General features: G+C 39.2%; 1 protein-coding gene across 1 annotated transcript in view; it reads left to right on the top strand.

The window, feature by feature from the left end:
* Positions 1-15,514, top strand: part of GLUD1 (glutamate dehydrogenase 1) — a 49,678-nt gene that overhangs the window by 25,190 nt on the left and 8,974 nt on the right. The window contains exons 5-9 of the mRNA XM_066349763.1: positions 2,322-2,416; positions 5,807-5,986; positions 7,800-7,937; positions 8,134-8,271; positions 8,673-8,753. Of these exons, the coding sequence (XP_066205860.1) occupies positions 2,322-2,416; positions 5,807-5,986; positions 7,800-7,937; positions 8,134-8,271; positions 8,673-8,753 (632 nt within the window). The remainder of the gene's footprint in view (positions 1-2,321; positions 2,417-5,806; positions 5,987-7,799; positions 7,938-8,133; positions 8,272-8,672; positions 8,754-15,514) is intronic.

Here is a 15,514-nt window from a genome sequence, read left to right as displayed (position 1 = left end):
GTCCCTGTGTTTTTCTTCCCCAGTATTTTTCCCACTGTTGATAAGTTCCAATGAACTTAAGAGATCCTTATTGTGAAACTGGTCCCTTTTTTAGGCAAAAGGACATGAAATAAAATAAACTAATATAGAAATAAGTGTAACTCATAAGCCAAACCTTGTTGACCTATCTTACATCCATTTCAGAGGCGTTTGGATTCTTGGCATGTTTCTTCTCCTCCACACCACTGTGAACTTGTACTAGTTAGTAACTTGACCATCTCCTTCACAGGAATGCCCACTAATCCTGAGATTTGTGAACTGAAGTCTTGTTCAGCCTATTGATAGCTTTTATAATTTTTTATATCATATTTCCTCTTAAATCTCAAAAGTATTTTAATAGTCTTGAATGGTTTCATACTTTATTCAGCTATATTTATTGCCCATTCTTCAGAATATGTTCAGCCTAATTTTTTCTATATTGACAAGTATCTTACAGTTCCAAAGGTGTTGCTGTCTTAACCATTGTCTTCCAGTCCATGAACACTGAATGTCTTCAGAAGCATTTTATTCTTTTCAGTGCTGTTCTAAGGAATATTGGTCTGCAGAATTCTTTTCTTGTGAAGTCTTTGGTATCAGGATAATACTGGCTAATAGAATAGTCAAGAAGTATTCTTTCCTCTTCTATTTTTTATTTTACATTTTTTTTAATCCATTGATTTGAGAGAGAGAGCGAAAGAGAGAGAAGCATCAACTCATTGCTCCACCTGGTTGTGCACTCATTGATTGCTTCTCATATGTGCCCTGACTAGGGATCAAACCAGTGTCCTCAGTGCCCCAGGACAGTAGTCTTACCACGGAGGCACCTGGTTAGGGCTCCTCTTCTTTTTTTTTTTTAGTTTGTGAAAGTTTGGCATTCCATTGTGTGAGTTTAGCTATCACTTTTATAAACTGTTAAGTTTATAACTGTGTACTCCATAAACTTTGGAAAAAATACCCTTGCAAAAACCTAATGTCTCCAGTAGAGCCTTTCTGTCAGAGGATGAGACTAGAATATAGCATTAATCCTTGCAAACAGGAGAGTTGTATGGGGTAAGGGTGGGTTTGGAGAGTTAGACTTCATGAGATTTATAAAAGATACCTATGAGAGGGTAGGGCATAGAGTTACAGACTAGGTAGGGAAGGAGGGCCGGAGTGTGAAAAGCAAACCCTGACCATGTCAGAGTTGCTTTATGTCAGGTTTGTGTCCATTACATCGTAACTTGTATTACAAAAAAGTACAGTATCTAGGACCTGGCTTATGAAATGTAGAATATGAAAATCTACTTTATATTGCTGGTAAAAAAATAAAAATGATAGAAGAACTTGAGTCCAGTTCTTAGAGCGAATTTTATTTTGGTGATGCTTAATAGTTTAACTAGTTTTTAAATTAGTAAGGCTGAAATTCAAACATAATGAATAAGTTTGTGTATATGTTTCCAGACTCCTCACACATGTACACAGATGTTAGACACGGATATAGAGAGGTCTGTGTAGACGGGAACATGCACCTGGTGTGTGAAACCAGCCTTTGTCCTCATGTCTGTCTTGGTGAGGATGCCAGGTCATTTACGTGGGCGTAGATCATCTTAGTCTCACTGGTTTTGGTAGAGGTATTACTGCATATTTCTGCCTTTACAGATTTGAGTGAGCATCATTTAATCCATTTTTACCTGAATCTCACTGTGGCCATCAATAGTGTGTTGTCATTGGTACCTGTTGCTGCTTTTGAACTAACTTGTTATCCTCCAACTTTTTAGTTTACTGTGATCTAAGGAATTGAGAGCCAAGACCTAAAACTTTATGTATGCTAAGTAAGCTTTGAATAATAGGTCAAAGCAGCATTTTATCATGGGTAAAGTGTTTTGGGACTTAACACAATTGCTTCAGCAATGTGTCTTTTTTCCTTTTATTTGCTTAGTAGGGCTTACCACTCCAGAAAGTGGTACACTACCGTGCTATCTCATTTACATATACTCTCCACCCACAACTAGCCTCTTCATCAGGGCAAGATGGTATTATCTCTGATTGCAGTTTGAGGAACTGAGGTCAAAAAGGCCTCTATCTGTGCACAGCTATCTGCTCCCACATAAATATCAGTGGGAGAAATTCCCATGTAATGCTGTATGTGTATAAATTAGGTAGTGAAGCATTTCCTGAGTATTTCTGTGACTTCTATTAGTTACCTAAATGAAATCTAAAGTTTGCTAGTTGTGGTAACTTTGTTACAGAAAATTACTAGGATCTTTGTATTGAGATGAATTTATCTTCAAAACTGGTACAATGCCCTTTCCCTGTGTCCCCAGGTCCTGGCATTGATGTGCCTGCTCCAGACATGAGCACAGGCGAGCGGGAGATGTCCTGGATTGCTGACACCTATGCAAGCACCATCGGGCACTATGTGAGTACCCTTCCCAAGGCCAGATGCTTCACTTGCTATTTACAGGAGATTACAATTTGTATTGTACAGGCTGGGGCAAAAGTAGGTTTACAGTTGTGAATACGTGAAGCACAGAGTTTATTCTCATACTATTACTTATTCATTGTTGTGTTTTCATATGAAAACTATAAACCTACTTTGAGTTGTTCATATGAAAAATAATATAATAATTAGTAAATAATAATACAAGACTAAACTCTGTGTTTCATGTACTCACAACTATGAACCCATGTTTGTCCACCCTATATATGAAAGTAGAGAATTCACTGGGTTTTCTCCTCCCCTTTTATCACATCTTGATTTGCATGTTATTTTACTTGTGTCTCTATTCTTAAATCATGATATAGTGAACATGGATTGAGCTTTTCCCACGGGCCTCCCTGTGATACTTAACTTCATGAGACAGTCATGAGAATTAAACGAATAATAACATAATACACTTAACACAGTACCACATCTGTTCATTTGCACAAGCCCTGAAATAAAACAGCCATATGAGACACTTCAAAGAATTTTGGTTTTGACTGCCATTCCCAAAAAGGATGTTTTTCCAGGTCACCTTTTCTTGTTCACTGAGATCTGGGTATGGTCTCTTATTCTTGTGGGTTTTTTTAAGTGAGACACTAGATTAAAGAGTACAAAGTAATAGGCAGTATATTGTCATTTATAGCTCAGTCTCAGTGGTGACAGCAAAAGAAAGTTTTGTGAGGCTCTGCCAGTGAAAACCTTGGACTGTGCAGATAGAAGACTTTTCCTTCTTAAAATGATAGGAAATTCAGAATCAGGACTTACGGGAGCCATAGTTTCTGTTACTTATTTCAGAACATGAACCTAAACCACACAGCTCCTGTTGTCTAGCAGCACCTGGGAGAGCCGGTGTCCAAGGGAGGGGCATCTCCCGCCCTGTCCCTGGGTTTCCAGGGTGATAGAGGTGCTGGGGACAGGCAGCTGGCACTGGGCCTAGCCTCAGACAGGGCTGCTGTCTGTCCAGCATTTGTATCTCCACTCTTTGAAAGCACTCAGCACAAGGTTTGCAATTCTGTATTCATAAGTGTTGATTATTCATGGGGGAGAGAAACTGTGAGAAAACTACTAATCCCGTAACTCACTTTACTAGACTTCTCTTTTTTTTTAAGTTTATTCTTTTTGTTGGTAATTATATGAGTAATACAATTCTCAGTTCTTTCTGTAAAGATATTTAAACCATACAGAAAAACACCAAATTACTGTATCTAGTTTCTTCTCTCTCTAATCAATTTTTTTATTCTGCACTGGTTACTGCAGTTTATAGTGTATTTCAGTGGTTTTTAACCTTTCTACACTTAGGGACCAGTGAAAGTAGAATTATTACCAGGACCACTAAAGCAAAACATCACCCTGAGCATAAGCAAATTCAGCTAAGATCATACAACATCAAATGGTTAACTCTTTCATGGACTCGCATGAAATTTCTGGTGGATTGGTTGAAAAATACTGGTGCCCAAACCCTTTCATGTTTTTTTCTTTATTTTCTTTTTCTTTTTTTGTTGTGACAGAGACAGAGAGGGACAGATAGGGACAGACAGACAGGAAGGGAGAGAGATGAGAAGCATCAAGTCTTTGCTGCGGCACCTTAGTTGTTCATTGATTGCTTTCCCACATGTGCCTTGACCGGGGGCTACAGTTGATCAAGTGACCCCTTGCTCAAGCCAGCAACCCTGGCTCAAGCTGGCTCCTCTGCATCCCAGTCCTACACTCTATCCACTGCGCCACCATCTGGTCAGACTTGTCTTTTTTGTAATTATCGTTGTTTGTGAACAAGAATTGATATTCACTGTACAGAAAGATGAAGACTTTTACCCAACCACTTCACTTCCCAAAGTGAACCACCGATACCAGAGGTCATCTACTCACACGTGTGTGGGCTTCTGTGTCTTACCCACCATCTACCTTTTTTTTTTTACCCAAACGATACCATACTAAATATATAAAAAAAAACTGAATTCCCACAAATACATAGAACCTTCTGGGTTAATGGGTACTTCTTTTTTGGTAGATATTCCATATGGTCCCAACACCCCTAATTATCTTGTTGTTTAATTTTTTTTCCTTGAGTACTTTTACTAACCCAGTTTTTTAGTTGAACTTGAGTCTTTTTAAAAAGTGGCATTTTATTAAATTTGTGGATTAGTTTGACAGAAGAATATCTTCACAACAATATCTGGTTGTTGTTTGGGTTTTTTTTTTATTTTATTTATTTATTTATTTATTTTTTACAGAGAGAGAGTGAGTCAGAGAGAGGGATAGACAGGGACAGATAGACAGGAGTGGAGAGAGATAAGAAGCATCAATCATTAGTTTTTCATTGCGCATTGCAACACCTTAGTTGTTCATTGACTGTTTTCTCATATGTGCCTTGACCGCGGGCCTTCAGCAGACCAAGTAACCCCTTGCTAGAGCCAGCAACCTTGGATCCAAGCTGTTGGGCTTTTGCTCAAACCAGATGAGCTCGTGCTCAAGCTGGCGACCTCGGGGTCTCGAACCTGGGTCCTCTGCATCCCAGTCCAACGCTCTATCCACTGTGCCACCGCCTGGTCAGGCAACAACATCTGTTTTGATGACTACTCAAGTCTTAATGATAGATTTTAAGACACTTAAGGGTGGGATGTACCCTGACTCAGCAGGACTTCAGTATTTGTTGAAGGAATAATAGTTTTAAGCTGAACTAGCTCTATTTTTGTGACATTGTTATTTGTACTTATTTGGTGTTAAATTCCTAAACACCCTGTTTCACCCATTGGAAAATACAGTCTACTTTTACACATTTTCTGAAACAAAAATCTGAAAAAATAAAGCATGTCCCTCTGGGTGAAAATATAGCTTAGACCAGTGGTAATCAACCTGGTCCCTACTGCCCACTAGTGGGCGTTCCAGCTTTTCATGGTGGGCAGAGCAACCAAAGTATAAATAAAAAGATAGATTTAACTATAGTAAGTTGGTTTATAAAGATTTATTCTGCCAGACTTAGCAAAAATCCAACATAAAGTACTTGGTAAGTAATTATTATTATATGCTTTAACTTGTTGTAACTCTGCTTTATAAATTTTATAAAGTAAAGTTACTTCCTTACTTTATAAATCACCATTACTGTGGAACTGGTGGGCGGTTAGAAAATTTTACTACTAACAGAGATACAAAAGTGGGCGGTAGGTATGAAAAGGTTGACTACCCCTGGCTTAGACACACGAATTCCTAGTGAGCATATTTTAGTGAAGTGAGAATGTGGTTTGGCTTTGACCCTTCATTACATTGGTTTATCATACGAAATTCTCCTTGAGGTTTTGTCTTTGAAATTTTCACTTTCTCTTGCAGGATATTAATGCCCATGCCTGTGTCACTGGTAAGCCCATTAGTCAGGGTGGCATCCACGGGCGGATCTCAGCAACCGGACGGGGAGTTTTCCATGGGATTGAAAACTTCATCAATGAAGCTTCTTATATGAGCCTTTTAGGAATGACACCAGGGTTTGGAGATAAAACATTTGTTGTTCAGGTAAAAATTTGGGGGTTTTTTTCTTTCTTTTTTGTTTTTTTTACAGGAACAGAGAGAGAGTCAGAGAGAGTGATAGGGACAGACAGACAGGAACAGAGAGAGATGAGAAGCATCAATCATCAGTTTTTTGTTGCGGCACCTTAGTTCTTCATTGATTGCTTTCTCATATGTGCCTTGACCGCGGGCCTTCAGCAGACTGAGTAACCCCTTGCTCGACCTTGGGTCCAAGCTGGTGAGCTTTTTTTTTTTTTTTTTTTTTTTTTCCCTGAAGTTGGAAACGGGGAGGCAGTCAGACAGACTTCCTCATGTGCCCGACCAGGATCCTCCCAGCATGCCCACCAGGGGGCAATGCTCTCCCCATCTGGGGCGTTGCTCTCTTGCGAACAGAGCCATTCTAGCGCCTGAGGCAGAGGCCATGGAACCATCCTCAGCGCCCAGGCCAACTTTGCTCCAATGGAGCCTTGGCTGCGGGAGGAGAAGAGAGAGGCAGAGAGGGAGGAGAGGGGGAGGGGTGGAGAAGCAGATGGGCGCTTCTCCTGTGTGCCCTGGCTGGGAATCGAACCTGGGACTTCTGCATGCCAGGCCGACGCTCTACCACTGAGCCAACCGGCCAGGGCTTTTTTTTTTTGCTCAAGCCAGATGAACCTGTGCTCAAGCTGGTGACCTCAGGGTCTCGAACCTGGGTCCTTCCGCATCCCAGTCCGATTCTCTATCCCCTGCGCCACCGCCTGGTCAGGCCCGGTTTTTTTCTTTTTTTAAGATTTTGTTTATTGTTTTGAGAGAGAGAGAGAGAGAAAGGTGGGAGTGGAGGGAGAAGCAGGAAGCATCAACTTGTAGTTGCTTCTCACATGTGTCTTGACCCGGCAAGCCCACGGTTTCAAACCAGGGACCTCAGCATTCCAGGTTGGTGCTTTACCCACTGCGCCACCACAGGGCAGGCAAAAAATAACAGATACACATCAAGTAAGTTTTATGTTTTTAAAATTGCAGTTTTAAAAATTTGGTTCTTCTGAATCTCTTAAGTTTTAAAATGATGTTCAGAGTATTACATCCTTTATTGTTTGAACCTTTGTATGATTCATGTGACTAGGAACAATTTAAGTATCTCTCAGATGTATATGAAACTACCATCAACCTCTTGATCAATATTTAAATTGAAATTATCCAGAAGGGGAAGTTTCTTAAACTATTTGGGGTATACAGAAAATTTGGTTAGTTTTTGGTTATCTTAAGAGGAATTAAGTTGAGTGCTACTTTAAAATAGAATTCATATTCCTCCCAATTAGTGGTTTATCTTTTTTTTTTCCTGGTTTATTTTAGAGGGATAGATAAAGAGAGGGAAGCATTCATTTGTTGTTCCATTTAGTTATGCATTCATTAATTGCTTCCCATATGTGCCCTGAGCAGGGCTAGAACCCACAACCTTGGTGTTTCCAGACAACGCTGTAACTGACTTAGTTAACCAGCCAGGGCCGTAACTTAACTTTTTACAACCATAGGACATTTAGTCATCAGGGATGGAGGACCTGGGTGGTGTGGTTGACACCACTGTCATATCCTTATGAATTAACAAGGCTGCAACTAACTAAACTTCTTCAGGACTCATTATCACAGATAACAAAGAATTGAGTTCCACATCCCATAAAAATTTATTGTTGAAGAGAAGCCATTTAGTTCATTGTTTCTTTTGGCAAAAGCATTTTGAGAGTTCCTTCTAATAGAGTGTCTGATGCAATGGTCAGAATATGACTCTTGCCATCTGTCTGTGGTAGAAATTTGGTTACTTTGTGTCATACGTAACTGTTCTTCACAGGGATTTGGTAACGTGGGCCTGCACTCAATGAGATACTTGCATCGCTTTGGTGCTAAGTGTGTCGGTGTTGGTGAATCTGATGGGAGCATATGGAATCCAGATGGTATTGACCCAAAGGAACTGGAAGACTTCAAGTTGGTATGTTAATCTAATATCTGAACAGTATATAACTACCCTGAATATTTTAAGGTTTTACATAAATCTATTCATCGCTTATTTTTAAAAGTATAACTGAAAGAGATTTAAAGATAACTTTGTCTTCATATCTTAAGCACTAAACATGAACTTTTATACTCTGGTGCAGCCATTCATTTGAATTTTCAATCAATTACAGCAACATGGATCAATCCTGGGCTTCCCCAAGGCTAAGCTTTACGAAGGGAACATCTTAGAGGCTGATTGTGACATACTGATCCCTGCTGCCAGTGAGAAGCAGCTGACCAAGTCCAATGCACCCAGAGTCAAAGCCAAGGTAAAAGCAGAATGGAGACTGGGTCCAGCCTTACCAACGTGGCTGACGTTGAAAGTCGAAGGAAAGTGCTCATTGGGTCTCCCTTTTTGTTTTTAACAGCTTGGTTGGGATGTAAAACACATACCATACAATTCACCCAAGTGTACAATTTAATGGCTTTTAGTATCAGAGTTGTGCAACCATCACCATGGGTTTCCTCTTAAACCAACTTTCAAAAAGTGTTGTGGAAATAGGTGAAAAATAGTTTTATATACTTTAGAGCAATACAACTTTTATTAATTTAATTTAAACTCAAGTTACTCTTCGCTAAAATTCCCTACCCCTATATGCACAGCTCTTGTGGTCATTGGAGGGGATTTTGTGGTGTTACTGACATTTCCATATGTTCCTTACACTTACAGATCATTGCTGAAGGTGCCAATGGACCGACAACTCCAGAAGCTGACAAGATTTTCCTGGAGAGGAACATCATGGTTATTCCAGTAAGTCATCTATGTTTGCCAGTTTTTATACAGACTTGGAATCATAATTGATTCTTTTTTTTTTAATTTTTATTGATTTTAATTTATTGTGGTTACATAGATTCAAGTGTCCCACTGAACATATCTCTCCCTCACCCCCGTGTTTCCCTTGGTTTCTCCCCCTAACGCCTTCCCCCCTTCCCTCCAGGATTTGCTGTCCTGCTCTCTATAACACTGTTATGTTATATAATTTCACTAATCTCTTTCCCTTCTCTGATCCCATCCTCTCATCCCCTTTCCCTCTGTCCGCTTTCCCTCTGGTCCCTTTGATCCCGCCTCTATTCCGTTCCTCAGTTCACATTGTTCATTGGATTCCTCAAATGAGTGAGGTCGTATGATATCTTTCTTTCTCTGCCTGGCTTATTTCACTTAGCATGATAGTTTCCAGGTCCATCCATGTTGTCACAAAAAATAAGAGTTTCTTCTTTTTCACGGCCACATACTATTCCATTTTGTGTGTTTACCACAGCTTTTTAATATGCTTGTCCACTGACAGACACTTGGGCTGTTTCCAGATCTTCGCTATTGTGAACAATGCTGCCATAAACATGGGGGTGCATTTCTCCTTTTAAATCAGTGATTTGGTGTTCTTAGGATATATTCCTAAAAGTGGGATAGCTGGGTCAGAAGGCAGTTCCATTTTTAATTTTTTGAGGAATCTCCATACTGTTTTCCACAGTGGCTGCACCAGTCTGCATTCCCACCAGCAGTGCAGGAGGGTTCCCTTTTCTCCACACCCTCACCAGCACTTATTCTGTGTTGTTTTGTTAATAAGTGCCATTCTGACAAGTGTGAGGTGATATCTCATGGTGGTTTTAATTTGCATTTTTCTAATGATTAGTGATGTTGAACATTTTTTCATATGCCTACTGGTCATCTGTATGTACTTTTTGGAGAAGTGTCTATTCATTTTTTTTTTTTTTTTGCCCATTTTTGATTGGATTGTTTATCTTCCTGGTGTTGAGTTTTACAAGTTTTTTTATAAATTTTAACCCCTTATCAGATGTATTGTTGAATATGTTCTCCCATTGTGTAGTTTGTCTTTTTATTCTGTCTTTAGCTGTGCAAAAGCTTTTTAGTTTGATATAGTCCCATTTGTTTATCCTGTCTTTTAATTCACTTGCCCGTGGAGATAAATCAGTAAATATATTGCTGCGAGAGATGTCAGAGAGCTTACTGCCTATGTTTTCTTTTAAGATGCTTATGGTTTTACGACTTACATTTAAGTCTTTTATCTATTTTGAGTTTATTTTTGTGAATGGTGTGAGTTGGTAGTCTAGTTCCATTTTTTTGCAGGTAGCTGTCCAGTTTTCCCAACACCATTTATTAAAGAGGCTGTCTTTACTCCATTGTATGCCCTTATCTCCTTTGTCAAATATCAATTGTCCATAGAGCTGTGGGTTTATTTCTGGGTTCTCTGTTCTGTTCCATTGATCTATATGCCTGTACCAAGCTGTTTTGAGTACAATGGCCTTGTAGTATAACTTGATTATCAGGAAGTATAATACCTCCCATTTTATTATTCTTTTTCAGGATTGCTGAGGCTATTCTTGTTATTTTTTTTCCATATAAATTTATGGAATATTTGTTCTATATCTTTGAAGTATGTCATTGGTATTTTAATAGGAATTGCATTGAATTTATAAATTGCTTTGGGTAATATAGACATTTTAATGATGTTTATTCTTCCTATCCATGAACACGGTGTATGCTTCCACTTGTTTGTATCTTCCTTGATTTCTTTTATCAATGTTTTATAATTTTCCGAGTACAGGTCTTTAACAACTCCTTGGTTAAATTTACTCATAGGTACTTTATATTTTTTTTGTTGCAATAGTGAAGGGAATTGTTTTCTTAATTTCTCTTTCAGACAGTTTATTGTTGGTGTATAAAAATGTCTCTGATTTCTGAATATTAACTTTATATCCTGCCACCTTGCCGAATTCATTTATCAGGTCCAGTAGTTATTTTTTTGTTTTGTTTTTGTTTTTATTTTTTGACAGGATCAGAGAGAGGGACAGACAGGAAGGAAGGTAGATGAGAAACATCAATTCTTCATTGCAGCTCCTTAGTTGTTCATTGATTGCTTTCTCATATGTGCCTTGACCGGGGTCTTCAGCAGAGCAAGTGACCCCTTGCTCAAGCCAGCAACCATGGGGGGTTCTGCTCAAGCCAGATGAGCCCACGCTCAAGGTGGTGACCTCGGAATTTTGAACCCAGGTCCTCTACATCCCAGTCTGACGCTCTATCCCGTTCTACCGCCTGGTCAGGCTCCACTGGTTTTTTGACTGAGACTTTAGGGTTTTCTATGTACAGTATCATGTCATCAGCAAATAATGATAGTTTTACTTCTTCTGTTTCAATTTGGATGCCTTTTATTTCTTCTTCTTGTCTGATTGCTGTGGCTAGGACTTCCAGAACTATGTTGAATAAGAGTGGTGAAAGGGGGCACCCCTGTCTTGTTCCTGATCTTAATTTTTGCCCATTGAGTATGATGTTGGCTGTGGGTTTATCCTAGATGGTCTTTATCATGTTGAGGTATGTTCCCTGTATTCCCATTTTGCTGAGAGTTTTGATTATAAATGGGTGCTGGATTTTATCAAATGCTTTTTCTGCATCTATTGATATTATTATCATGTGATTTTTCTCCTTCCTTTTGTTTGTGATGAATCAATTGATTGATTTGCAAATATTGTACCAGCCTTGACTCCCCACAATAAAATCACTTGATCATGATGCATGATTTTTTTCATATATTGCTGAATTCAGTTTGCTAATATTTTGTTGAGAATTTTAGCATCTAGGTTCATCAGGGATATTGGCCTATAGTTTTCTTTTCTTGTAGTGTCTTTGCCTGTTTTTGTTTTTGTTTTTTTTCTTTTATTATGTTTTAGAGAGGGGGGAGAGAGAGAGAGAGAGGGAGAGAAAGAGAGAGAAAAGGGGAAGGGAGAGCAGGAAGCATCAACTCCCATATGTGCCTTGACTAGGCAAGCCCAGGGTTTTGAACCGGCGACCTCAGCGTTCCAGGTCAATGCTTTATCCACTGCGCCACCACAGGTCAGGCCTTTGCCTGGTTTTGGAATCAGAATTATGCTCGCCTCATAAAAGGATCTTGGAAGTCTTTCCTCCTCTTGAATTTTTTTGAAATAGCTTGAGAAGTATAGGAGTTAGTTCTTCTTTGAATATTTGGTAGAATTCACCTGTGAAGCCATCTGGCCCAGGACTTTTGTTGTGAGTTTTTTGATAACTGTTTCAATCTCATTTGTTGTAATCAATCTGTTTAGGTTTTCTGATTCTTCCAGATTGATTTTTTTTTATATATATATATATAACAGAGACAGAAAGAGAGAGTCAGAGAGAGGGATACGTAGGGACAGACAGACAGGAATGGAGAGAGATGAGAAGCATCAATCATCAGTTTTTCATGGCCACACCTTAGTTGTTCATTGATTGCTTTCTCATATGTGCCTTGACCGCAGGCCTTCAGCTGACGAAGTGACCCCTTGCTCAAGCCAGCAACCTTGGGTCCAAGCTGGTGAGCTTTGCTCAAAGCAGATGAACCCGTGCTCAAGCTGGCAACCTCGGGGTCTCGAACCTGGGTCCTTCCGCATTTCAGTCCGACACTCTATCCACTGCGCCACCGCCTGGTCAGGCCAGATTGATTTTTGAAAGATTGTATGTTTCAAGGAATTTGTCCATTTCACCTAGGTTGTCTAATTTTTTGGCATACAGTTCTTCATAGTATTTTCTTACAATCCTTTGTATTTCTGCTGTGTCAGTTGTTACTTCTCCACTCTAATTTTATTTATTTGAGTCCTCTCTTTTTTTTTCTTGGTCAGTCTGGTTAAAGGTTCATCAATCTTGTTTACCTTTTCAAAGAACCAGCTCTTGGTTTTATTGATCCTCTGAATTGTTGTTTTAGCCTCTTATTTCAGTTATTTCCATTCTGATTTTTATTATTTCCTTTCCTCTACTTCCTCAGGACTTTATTTGCTGTACTTTTTCTAGTTTTTTTTTGGATGCAGGTTAAGTTGTTTATTTGAGTTGTTCCTTGCTTCTTAAGGTATGCCTGTAATGCTATGAACTCTCTCAGGACTGCTTTTGCTGTGTCCTATAAATTTTGAGTTGTATGTTCATTTTCATTTGTTTCAAGGAAATTTTTTATTTCTTCCTTGATCTCATTGTTAATCCATTTGTTATTTAATAACATGCTATTTAGTGTCCAAGTGTTTGAATGTTTTTCAGTTTTTCTATTGTAGTTGATTTCTAGTTTCATACCATTGTGATCAGAGAGGATGCTCGATATGATTTCAATCTTCTTAAAAAAAAAGCGGTTGAGACCGCTTTTGTGCCCTAACATGTAGTCTCTCCTAGAGAGTGTACCATGAGCACTTGAAAAGAATGTGTATTCTGCTGCTTTAGGGTGAAAGGTTCTGAAGATGTCTATTAAATCCAGTTGATCTAGTGTGTCCTTTAAGGCTGCTGTTTCTTTGTTAATTTTCTTTCTTGAGAATCTATCCAATGATGTTAGTGAGGTATTAAAATCCCCTACAATTATAGTATTGCTGTTTATCTCGCCCTTTATGTCCATCAAGATGTGCTTTATAAATTTAGGTGCTTCTATATTAGGCGCATAGATATTTATAATGGTTATATATTTCTGTTGGATTGCTCCCTTTATCATTATATAGTGACTTTCTTTATCCCTTACCATAGCCTTTGTTTTAAACTATTTTATCAGATATAAGTATTCCTACCCCAGCAGTCTTTTCATTTCCATTTTCATGAAATATTTTTTCCATCCCTTCACTTTTAGTCTATGTATATTTTTTGTTTTGAGGTGAGTCTTCTGTAGACAGCATATATATGGGTCCTGTTTTCTTATCCATGCAGCTACCCTGTGTCTTTTGATTGGAGCATTTAATTCGTTTACGTTTAAGATTATTATTGAAATATTTGTTTATTGCCATTTTACTCTTTAAATTTACATTCCTCTTTTTCTAGATTCTTTTTTTTTCTTTTTGTTCTGTTTACAGCAACCCCCTTAACATTTCTTGCAACATTGATTTGGTTGTAATGAATTCCTTGAGTTTTTCTTTGTCTGGAAAGCTTTTTATTTCTCCTTCAATTTTAAACAATAGTCTTGCTGGATAAAGAAGTTTGGGTTATAGGTTCTTGTTCTGCATTACTTTGAATATTTCTTGCCATTCCCTTCTGGCCTCAAGTGTTTCTGTTGAAAAGTTGGATGTCATCCTTATAGGGGCTCCTTTGTAGGTGATTGACTGCTTTTCTCTTGCAGCTTTTAGTATTCTTTCTTTGTCTCTTAACTTTGGTATTTTAATTATGATGTGTCTTGTAGCCTCTTTGGGTTCCTCTTTAATGGGACTCTGTGCTTCTTTAACTTGTGTGACTTTTTCCTTCATCAGTTTAGGGAAGTATTCAGCTATGATTTTTTCAATCAGGTTCTCTATCCCTGTTCTTTCTCTTCTCTTTCAGGAACCCCTATGATGCTGATGTTGTTTCTCTTCTGTTGTCACAGAGCTCTCTTAGAGTTTCCTCAGACTTTTTTGAGCCTCTTTTCTTTTTGCTGTTCTGCTTCCATGCTTTTGTTTATCTTGTCCTCTAAATTGCTAATTCAATCCTCTGCTTCATCCTGCCTGCTGTTAATTCTTTCTAGTGTAGTCTTCATTTCTGATATTATATTTGTCATTTCTAACTCTTTTTTATGATTTCAATGTCCTTTTTTATGCTTGCTGTCTCTTTTTTTAGGTGCTAGTTATGTTCGTCCATTGTTGCTCTAAGATCCTTGAGCATCCTAACAATCATTATTTTAAACTCTGCATCTGATATCTTGGTTATTTCTATCTCATTCAGTTCTTTTTCTTGGGGATTTCTCTTATTGATTCATTTGGATTGCATTTCCCTGTCTTCCCATTTTATCTGTGTACAGACTCCTCCTTTGGGTGTGCTTTTTGTGTATCTAGCTGAGTATAGGGTTGGTTGGTATTATCTGCCTCCAATTTCCAGTTGTGTTGTTTCTAGATTCTCTTGGGTTGCCATCAACTGTTGTTTGCAATCCTCCATGGGCTACTTGTCTGCTGCTACTGTTCTTTTTGCTATTTGAGTTGGCACTTTCTATGCCTTAGCTAGGTCAGGTGTGAAGAGCCCTTTATTAAGGTACTACTCTAACAAGGGTTGTTAAGTCCTGAGCTGATGCTCTCCATATCTGGCCATCAGATGTGCCAGCCCTGGACCTCCCTGGCCGGAACCTGGTGCAGATCAGTGGGGGTCACTGTCTATGACTGACCTGTAGCAACCTTCTTGGAGCTACAGGCAATCCAGAATTTGTGGCTGCCTCTGCTGGGCCCAGGTGCCATTGTAAGTATCAGCTGCACTCCTAGGCTGGCTTTTATCTACTCTTGGCCAGTGGGTGAAGCCTCTGTGTTTCCCCAGGCACCACTGGCACTGGCCCACCACCACCGGCACATGGGCACCGCCCTTCGGCAAGTACCCAGCAGTGTGGCAGGGTGGTGTAGCTCAGACCTCAGCATTCAAAACCTGTGTCCCTGACACACCCCCTGCTTCTAAGTGACTCTTTGCTCTGACGAGCAGGAGAGCCTCCGGTAGGTGGGGTAATTGCTTCCCTTTGCTGGTGTTGCTTCTCCCAGGAAAAATGGCCACTTGAGATTTGGGGAGTGACTCAGCACAGGTGTTAGGGTGGC

This window comes from Saccopteryx leptura, chromosome 9, assembly GCF_036850995.1.
Source record: "Saccopteryx leptura isolate mSacLep1 chromosome 9, mSacLep1_pri_phased_curated, whole genome shotgun sequence".
Classification (NCBI taxonomy): domain Eukaryota; kingdom Metazoa; phylum Chordata; class Mammalia; order Chiroptera; family Emballonuridae; genus Saccopteryx; species Saccopteryx leptura.
This window is presented reverse-complemented; position numbering and strand designations above follow the sequence as displayed.